The sequence below is a fragment of the Asparagus officinalis genome, chromosome 8 (genome assembly GCF_001876935.1).
Source record: "Asparagus officinalis chromosome 8, Aspof.V1, whole genome shotgun sequence".
Lineage (NCBI taxonomy): Eukaryota > Viridiplantae > Streptophyta > Magnoliopsida > Asparagales > Asparagaceae > Asparagus > Asparagus officinalis.
This window is the reverse complement of record NC_033801.1, coordinates 125,447,476-125,457,784: the sequence shown is the minus strand read 5'-3', so window position 1 is coordinate 125,457,784 and position 10,309 is coordinate 125,447,476. Positions and strand designations below refer to the sequence as shown.

Sequence of the window (10,309 nt, the reverse complement as noted above, 5' to 3'; positions counted from 1 at the left end):
CTGGGATAAATTTTTAAGGTGTTAGTCACATAGAATTAAGAAATGTGATATTTTTTTTATAGTGTTAGTCAAGTAGAACTTTTGTAGAGCTAGAACTGTTATTTTTTTGCTACGTTATAGAATTTTACTAGAATTAGAACTGGGATAAATTTTTAAGGTGTTAGTCACATAGAATTAAGAAATGTGATATTTTTTTTATAGTGTTAGTCAAGTAGAACTTTTGTAGAGCTAGAACTGTTATTTTTTTGCTACGTTATAGAATTTTACTAGAATTAGAATTGGGATATAATCTCTGGGATAAATTTTTAAGGTGTTAGTCACATAGAATTAAGAAATGTGATATTTTTTTTATAGTGTTAGTCAAGTAGAACTTTTGTAGAGCTAGAACTGTTATTTTTTTGCTACGTTATAGAATTTTACTAGAATTAGAATTGGGATAGTTTGTCATAATTATCTCACTAATTATGCTACCTATATATAGAGCCATCAGTTCACCTCTCGCAAATTATCTCACACATTGAAAAGAATCAACAATTGGGAAGAAAGTGAAATACGTACAAATACGCCCCCTCCCACCCTCTCGGTTAATTTCTCTACCTCATTAAATTTCTCCGCCTCTCTTCTCTCCGATCCTCTTCCCTTCGAAGAACAGCGCTTCCAGTGCGTTTCTCCGCATCTCTTCTCTCCGATCCTCTTCCCTTCGAAGAACAACGCTTCCAGTGCATCGTCTCCGCCTCTTTCTCTCCGATCCTCTTCCCTTCGAAGAACAGCGCTTCCAGTGCGTCGTCTCCGATCCTCTTCCCTTCGAAGAAGAGCGCTTCCAATGAATCATCTTCTCCAACTTCATCAACCCCTCCGGCGCCGTCCATGAACTCAGGTACCACCGTAAATTTGCGTCGATAATTACCGTACTCTGACGGGAATTGTTTTGGCATTACCGTACTCTGACTAGGATAAGTTCTGTTACTCTTTCATTTTGTTAAAACCTGCAATAGTTCATCTGACTGCTGTGTATCCTAGATTGAGACATGCAGTGAAAGAAAAATAACTTACATTGAGCACTCTTTGGAGATGAATACACAGAATTTCACATAAACTAGGATGATTCAATTCTTTGAAGAATGCAATAAATGGAGGGAAGAAAAGATCGATTTAGAAATATACCAGATGTGCAGCAAACGCACCACTATAAACAAATGCAACTATCCAACACCATTAAGAAGGGGCTTCAAGAGAAATTAAACAATTTAATTGTTGCAAATAATCTGTAAACCATTACTTAACTCAATGGGTAACTTCTTTTCTTAAAGAAGACACTTTTGGCATTATTTTACTTGTTTACAAGAATTTATAGCGGACTTCGAACTTTTTTAGTTTGTTATGCCAAGGAAGCACTTACCAATTCCCACGATTGTAAGAAAAAACAACATATATTCAGAAAAAATGGCAAGAATTAAACAAGATAGTAATGATAACTCATCCTTAGTTTCAACCTTCTATTTGCATCGGTAGCCTAGACCAATATCCCTTAATTGCCAGCTATAAATGAACTATCCTTTATAATACAAGAAAATTGCAGTAAATGGATCATGTACATATTATTATTAGGTAGGCTAAAACACCAATTTGGTCATCATACTTGGGCTCCATACTCAAACTGGCCTCTGTACTTAGTCCTTGGACTCTTAGATGTAAACTTAGTTCTATTTTAACTCTCCGATAAAAATTCCTTTAATTAAAAATTGAAAGGACAATACTATCCTGCCCAATTCATTTCCTAGAAAAAGAACGATTTCCTGTTCAATAAGTTACCTTGTAACAGTACATAGTTTGATCCTAACTCTTAAATTATTTGATGGTTTTATATATCATTTACTTGAAATGTCTTCGACGTGTCCGGTGTTATATAGTTTCTAACTTGGCAAGTGAGCAATTGCCTTTTTTTTAAAGCTTGTAGGGACTTGGCTTCGTTCTCTTATACGTTTGTACTTTCGTGAACTGTAAGTATATGAAAGTCAAAATAATGCTGGTGATGTTCATCAAAATATATGAATTAGAATGTGTATAAAACTTCAATTTGTATAAGAAATATGTTCATCTTCTATACCTATCATATATTACAACTATGGATAGTTGGCCCATCTCCTAACGCTAATCAGTTTTGAGTAAGTATAGCGTTGATCTACTCTCGGATCTCATATCCTTCAAGGCACGTTTGGTCTCTCATCCCTTAAGTTATCCTCTAATTCATTCCAATCATAAAAGGGGAGCACAATGTCACTTCTGTTAATGAAGTCATTTTATTATTCATTTTATTATTATTATTATTATTAGTAGTAGTAGTATTATATATGTGCTTGTTCTTTTTATATCAGATGCAAATATATTTTAATCCAATTCCATAGATGAGATTTTGAAAAGTTAAATTTGAATTTGTTATTGGATGAACATAAGATCACAGAGTCGGGATCAAGAAGAAATATTTCAAGGTCTAGGAAGTGAGGGACAGAAAAGAGCAAGAATGGAGGGACAGAAAAGAGCAAGAATGGATTATATGACATGGACTGAAGCAAAGGCTAATGAATTGCTTAGACTGTTAGTAGAGGAAGTTAAGAATGGAAATAAACAAGCAAATGACAGTTTTAAAAAGCATGTGATTCTAAGGAATGTGATAACCCCTCTAGTTGAAAATTTTGGCAAAGAGTTTAGATATAATTATGTAATGAACAAGATAAAGCAATGGAAGAGAAAGATTGCACCTGTGAAGATCCTGATGAAAATAACTCTGGTTTTGGTTGGGACCTAGCACACGGAAATTTACTTGTCCCAACGAAGTGTGGAATGACATTTTAGAAGTTAGTTTATGTCATGTTATTTTATATATATTAATTTGAACATAATATTAATTACTTTCATATGTAATGTTTTAGGCCCGTCTAAATACTCCAAATCTCAAAGATAAACTATTTAAGAATTTTGAGGATATACAAATGGTATGTATAGACCATGGCGTTTCTGGCAGAGGAGCTATAGGTTTAGGTCCTGATGGCTTGGATGAAGCACACTTAAGGAAGTGGTTAGGGAGGGCATACTTAGTGCTGATGCTGAGATGGAATCTCCAGATGGAGGAGATGCTATTGTAGATGCGCAACCTGTTACCACCGTTCCCACTGACAGTGTGCCATTTTTTGGTTCTGGACCATCCACTTTGAATAATGGTAAACGAAGACGTAGGTCAATTGGTACTGCAGCCACATCCTCTACATCTTCCCAATTAACGTTGCAAGAGGTAGGAGAGGGAGTTGTCACTATAGATAAAGCTTTTCATGAGTTAGTTGATGAGATGAGGAAGATAAGAAAAGGTCGGAATAAAGAATAGGTTGATGCTGTTATGTCTACTTCTGCATTGACTAAGCCACAAAAATGAAATATACTCAGTGACAATATCGCACAGGACATGAAAGATGCCTTTATTGACATAGATGCAAAAGACCGCTATGAGTTTCTACATTTTAGGTTGACCGGTGAGATATTGAATGATGGTAAGGATGGGACTCAAGCCAATTCTTATCCAAATGGTGAATATTATGATTCTGATTTCTTTGGACTGATATTTAGAGACGATAATTTAAGAGTTTAGGATATTTCTATATTTTTTAAGAGTTGTTATGGTGTTAGGATTATGTGGAATTTCATATTGTCAAACTATTTTTCCTTGAGTAGGTGAAACTTAGGATAATGTCATGTTTTTTTTCTGAGATTTGGAAAGTATTTTTAGGATCAATTTCATTTTAATTTGTCAAAACTATTTATTTTTAGGATATTGCTATGCTTTTGTTTATTTGTCAAACTATTTATTTTCATTGAGTAGGTGGAATTTGCCCATTTTATATTTTCATCATGAAGGCTTAGATGATAATATTTTAATTCGCATAATCGAATTAGCTGCTGAGGCTGCAGATATGACCACAAAGGTATCAGAACTTCTATCACAAGAGTTCATAGCAAACACACTTAGTTTTCGAAGTCCTCGACGTGGTATTACAGATCTTGGTCTCACATACTTATAGTCCAAGATGGATAATAATCCACAAGATTTTCGTAGAATTTACCGTATGTACCCAGATTGCTTCATGAAGTTATGCAATATCTTGAGAAAGTGGGACCATATACAAGACATATGTTAGTGTTGAAGAGATGATTTCTATTTTACTTCCCACGGTTAGTCAGAATTAACGATACTTTGTTGCAACTGATCGATTTGGTCGTTCAAAATAGACTATCGGTGTATGTTTCAATAAAGCATTATATGTCATGGTATCTTTAGCATCATGTTTGATGACATCACCTCTTACTGATCCACCTGATAAGTTTAAATCAGAATCTCGCTTTTGGTCTTATTTCAAGGTAATTCTTACACACACGCAAACACACTTGTGCACACACGCGTGCGCGCCCACACACACATCACTTGAGATGGTCTAACACATTGATTATTCAGGACTGTATCGGTGCAATAGATGGATTCATATACCATGCATGGTGTATAACATAGATCAGACGCCCTATCAAAATAGACATGGTTTTCTCTCTCAAAACGTCTTGACAGCTTGCACATTTGATCTCAAATTCATTTGTCTTAGCTGGGTGAGAGGGCTCCGCTAATGATGCAAGAGTCTTGCAGAATGCAATGAGTAGACCTTATGGACTTCCACTTCCACAGAGTAATAATCTTTACATAGTATTCTATCAATTAAAGAATAATTTTTAGTTTTATAATATTTTTTCTCATTCATATTCTTATTCTTGTTTGTAGATAAATTTTATCTAGTTGACTGCGACTATCCAAATAGGCTACAATTTCTTGCTCCATACCGAGGTCAAATGTACCATCTTTTAGAATTCGGCTCTGCTAATAATCGACGACCACGAAATTCAAAAAAAAAATTCAACCATCGGCATGTGTCTCTTAGAAATTGTGTCGAGCGCATCTTTTAAGTTTTTAAGTCTAGATTCACTATTTCAAGAGCCAACATCTAGGTTTTCCATATGCCACACAAATAAAGATGTTCATTGCATGCGTAGGATTGCATAATTGTTTAAGATTGGATAATACAAATGATGACTTCGACATTTATGATCCTCCACTAGAAACTCCACGAAATGTTATTGATGCAGATGATGACTCCGATGAAGAAGACGAGTTACAAACTCAACGAGCAGCTGTAGGAGATTAGAGAAATTCTATGGCAAAGGCCATGTGGGATGATGGAAGTCGAGTCACTCTAGGGATTTAGATTTTTATTTAGTTGTAAAATATTTCTCTAGGGATTTAGATTTTTATTTAGTTGTAAAATATTTTATTATTTGAGATGAATAGTGATGTTTTATTACATTATATTTTATAGTTATTACTAGTTGTAAAATATTTTATTATTTGAGATGAATAGTGATGTTTTATTACATTATATTTTATAGTTATTACTGGACTAATCAATTGCTTATCAATCTTATATTATTTTTAATATATAATTATTAACAATAGTAATTTATACTCACCATTACCCCCACCAAATTATCCTACCAACTTATGCAACTTCGTAATATTATCCATTATTATCCCACCAAAGTATTCTACCTAATTAATCCACTTTAAAAATTATCTATCATTGTTCCACTAAATTATCATCGTGTCAAAAAATTATCTCACTTTACCAATTATCCCAATTCAACTTAAAAAGTTCTAGATAACTAACCCCCCTAGAGGAAAGGAAAATTATCCTAGAACCTAATTTGAATAACTTCTGAAAAGCCCAAATGCAGTTGAAATGTAGGATTTGACTAGAAAACAATTAGTTTTAAACCCCTAGATGCTCCAGAAATTGTAAACAGTTACAAACTGAATAGTGTAAAGTTAATTTGGGCTTGGATAATTATTTATAGCCCCTGAGCTTGTAATAATTTGTTAATAGGTCCAGAATATTTAAAGGGATGTTATAAAATTATGATAAATTGCTAAGATTAGTAATAAGTCTATGTGAACCCTATTTACGGGTCTTGACTACTAATTGATTACGTTTGACTCTCTTTGGACCTAGATTATAGAGTGATTAACCTATAACATGAGTTTGTCTTGACTCTTGAATTAATATTAATATTATATCTTTATACTACATGATTTGGTTGATAGCGACGGGGGATCATATTTTGAGAAACTCGGATAGTATAAGGTGAGTTCATTTCTCACTAGTGTTTTTATAATCTAAATCAACACTAATATATCTATTGATCTTGTGCTCCATAGAATATTTTTTTTATTTTCATGTATATAAAATGAAATGTGATTTGACTTATACTCTAGCAACTTATCCTAATAATATGATTTTGATATCGTATGAGATATTAAAAGTAAATTTAGTTTCATATAAAAAGTATTGAAATGAATTAGTTCACATGTGATCTCAAATAAATGTGTGAATATTGTTTTATTCAAAAAAGTCATTGAAGGTATAAGTATGTTGAAGGTGTTTTAATAGTTTGATGAATTCAAGAAATTTTCTCGTCATTTGATATTTGAAAGAAAAAAATTGATGAAAGTAAAATTCGTAAGTTGTTTTATTGATATGACGAGTTTTACACTCGTCCATTAGATTTGAAAGCATTAATAATTTTGACAAAGTGATCTAGTCTATACCAAAATTTTTAAGGTACGAGTGATGTGTTTTTGAAATAAAGCAATTGGCAAATGGATTCAAAGCAATAAATCAGCTTGGAAATGTAGAGCGTAAGTGTCATACAGGAATAAGTGCTACATCACGTGAACGCGGTGGGAGGCATCACTAAAATCCATAGGACTCTAGAATCCACATTGCTTGTTAAAGAATTTCGATGTTTTCAAACCTCAATAGTCCAATATGGAGAGTTCTGTTGTGCTTGCCATATAGTGAATGCACCTTTATGTGGTCTTATTGGACATTTGTGATATGACTTTTTTGGGCATTTGTAATTTGGCCGACAGCCTATTACAGTGTTATATGCATTCTATTCCATATAATTATTTGTTATGTGATGCATAAACTCATGCTACTAGGCTATACTTCATAGTATTAGTGTGACATGAGGAAGTAATTAAAACTATGTAAACAACCCATCGTGTTTTTTTGATTCTGTCATTTGATTATGAATTTGAGAAAAACAATAATATTTTAGTTTTGCACATAATTTAATAGTTTGTTCTTTCTCAAAATTTATATTGATTTCAAAAAGTTTGATTTAAGAATCTATGACATTACATTCAGTTCTCACATAAGAAAGAATTTAAAATGTCACATTCTTTCTTGAAAATAATAATAATGTATTCTTTAACATAATATTTTGTCATTTTAGAATTTTAAGTGCAAAATCTATAATTCACTATTTCTTAAAATTATTATTTTATTAGGTATCTAGGGACTCTAATAGGAAATGTACTTACTGAGCTTTAGCTCACCCATTGCTTTCAATTTTTTTCCAGATCTGACATAGTTTCACATATAAGCTGCACTTTTGGTTGTGGCCTGTTACTAGGAGGTGTTAATATGGGAAAGCCCCTCTTTTGTGTTATCTACAGCCAAACAATGTATTTTGGTTCCGTAAAATGTAAAATGCTTGTAACGATGGAGTTGTACTTACTGGCTATACACAAACACACACTTTGCTTTGAACTTCTATCATCAACAGATTTATATATTTTGAGAAAAACTATGTGATAAGAAGTGTCAGGCTTGACACGTGCATGAGATTTATCTTGTGCACGAGTCGTTGCTATCACGTCCCCGTATCTATTATCAGCTGCTATTTTAAGCTGCTATTTTAAGGCGTGACACCTAGGACCTAAGTGCTAGGCACCATTTTGGCCTCTGGAGGTGCCTAGCGATTTCAATAACATTGATTGTAATTTCAAAAATAAAAAAAGGAAAAGCTCCGCCTATGCTCTAGGCGTTATACCCAAGGCCTAGACAACCTAGTGTTGCAAATAAAATTTCCTATATGACGAAGATTCAGTTAGCTACTAGTTAGTAGTGTTATCTTAAAACATGTTTGCAGACAAAAATGTTTTCTACGGCAAAGACTCTGCCGCTACGTAGCTCTTTGACTTTAACATCTTACTTGTGCTCGTAAATAAAATTCACTTTATAGCAAAGGTTCCAGTCTGCTACCTAGCTCTTAAACATATTTCTCATGCCACGTTGCATTTGTACTTTAAGACTTTCATTTGGACATAACTAGAAGATTTATTTGGCTTTCTCAAGGGAAATGAACAAGAATCAAGTTCAAAGATAAACAAGGGGTGAAAGAAAATATTTATCTCTTAGTGTTAGAAAGCCAGAAGCAGCCAAAAACAGCCAGTGGAACTTTTAATTTTGTAACAGAACTAAAGTGTTCTATCAACAACATGTTAATGGGGGTGTTATTAAGGGGCATTATGATAGTTAATGTATGCTGCAAAGGATCAATTGGCTGGTATTCTATGTTTTCAAGAGGGGTTAACTTCTTTTTCGTTTGGCAAATAGAGAGGACTAAATTTACGATACTTACAGCGGCGGATTCAGGATGTCTGGAAAGTGATGACAATATAATTAATAAAAATTTACAATTGTCCTCAACGAGGCGACAAGTGCATATTTTGAAAAAAGTACACAACCATCATCAATAACACTGTTAAGTACATCTTTATCAATTAGTGGGGTCAATTAATATTTTCACACGTAGAGTTTGTAGTGGTTGTGGGTTTTTAGGTGGGTGGGTATTATATTATGTGGAGCAGAGAGGTGTCGCGAGACACCACTTTGCTCCATGTAGAACCGCCCCTAGGTATTTAGCATAATCTCTCATTTCTTAAGCTTGTTAAAGAGCAACATGAGAGTTGATTAATCTCAAGAGGAACAACTCTTAACTTGTCTACCTGATGACTTTAACTCTTCCTAATCCTACTAGTACAATGAGATGAACCCCCTTGACGCATTAACAAATGAGCCCAAAAATATGGAGCTGGTATTTACTATGGAAAATTTGTTGCATCCCTCAAATTTGAATAACATGCAGAGGAAATCCCCTTTGACAATAGCTTCTGATATCTTCCAGACAATCTTGATGATATCCTCATTAACTAAAAGGAACCTATCAGGCATGCTAAAAACGAAATCCCAGATAAACTGGTGCCAAATGGGCCAACAGACAAAGTTCTTAACTTGGCACAAAATAGTTACAATCATCAAATTTGCAGTATGTGCGGAAACCATTCATTGCATCACTTCTTTGGCTTCATAATCACTACTATAGTAAGAATCTTAATGATGACTTACCAAATGAAAACAAAAATCATTGTACAGTTTGGAAAGAAAATTGCAATATAACATTGCACAGGTGAAGGAACTAAATGTTCTTCAAAACATTAAAGGCCAAACCTGCGGAGGGTTAATTATAGCGCAGAAATGATCCACAGGAAACATCCCTAGATTTGAAATGCTGCAATAAAAGTTTTTTTTAAAAAAGCATGGTTACAATTAATCTTATTAAAAGAAAAAAACAGATGACCATCAACTAGGAATATTGAAATGATTGCACACCTACCTGAAAGTTCCACCTTGAAATTGATGAGGAGCAAGCTTCCCTGCTCGTGCCTTCTCAGCCAATTCTTTGACCTGGAAAGGGGGGAAAATTCCTTGACAATAAATATCATATAACCAAACTTGAAAGTTTACATATTACACCTGTTAAAAAGATAATAAGGTGCTTGAAGGCTGCGAAGTGCTAATTTTCAAAGCAGAAACTACACCTCTGCGATCATGTAACTACTCATAAATTGGATTAAAGAAATAGAAATAGTCCGATTAAGAAGTTAAGAGTTCAAAGAGTAGCATCATTTAGCTTTGTCAAGTTTGTTTGATATACATTGATTTTATTTTGCCTTTTCAAGCAAATGGTGTTTAGACTGGTTATGTTTCATCTGGCGGAGAATTTTTTTTTAAAAATGATCCTTTTAAAAAAGTAATTAGCAAAAACAACATTTTGCTAAATAATTAGAAAAATCGACCTCTTTTTGGCTAGCTCATCAAGGTTGGCCAAAAAGAGGTCGATTTTGCTAGATTTGGCGTTGAAAACACATAGGACAACTAGTCTTGTGTGTTTGTCGCTAATCACCTCCTAAGCACAACCCAGAAAACACACGGGGACTAGTAGTCCCGTGTGTTAAAACCTCATGTTTTTTACCCTGACAAGCTTAGTGCTCTTCCTAAAGTCCACAAAGAAATGAAAAAGATGAGAAATG

The 10,309-nt window shown here is 33.8% G+C and overlaps 1 protein-coding gene across 2 annotated transcripts in view; it reads right to left on the bottom strand.

Annotated features, from left to right (window-relative positions):
- Positions 1–10,309, bottom strand: part of LOC109822233 (dihydrolipoyllysine-residue acetyltransferase component 1 of pyruvate dehydrogenase complex, mitochondrial) — a 33,328-nt gene that overhangs the window by 8,678 nt on the left and 14,341 nt on the right. The window contains exons 14-16 of one of the 2 annotated variants that reach the window (XR_002242059.1): positions 9,613–9,683; positions 9,447–9,507; positions 598–1,016 (exon numbers count right to left, since the gene is read on the bottom strand). Coding sequence is in view for 1 of the 2 variants with exons in the window: in XM_020388397.1 (XP_020243986.1) it covers positions 9,447–9,507; positions 9,613–9,683 (132 nt within the window). In the remaining variant the exon portion in view is untranslated. The remainder of the gene's footprint in view (positions 1–597; positions 1,017–9,446; positions 9,508–9,612; positions 9,684–10,309) is intronic. The other variant, XM_020388397.1, reaches the window with a different exon arrangement.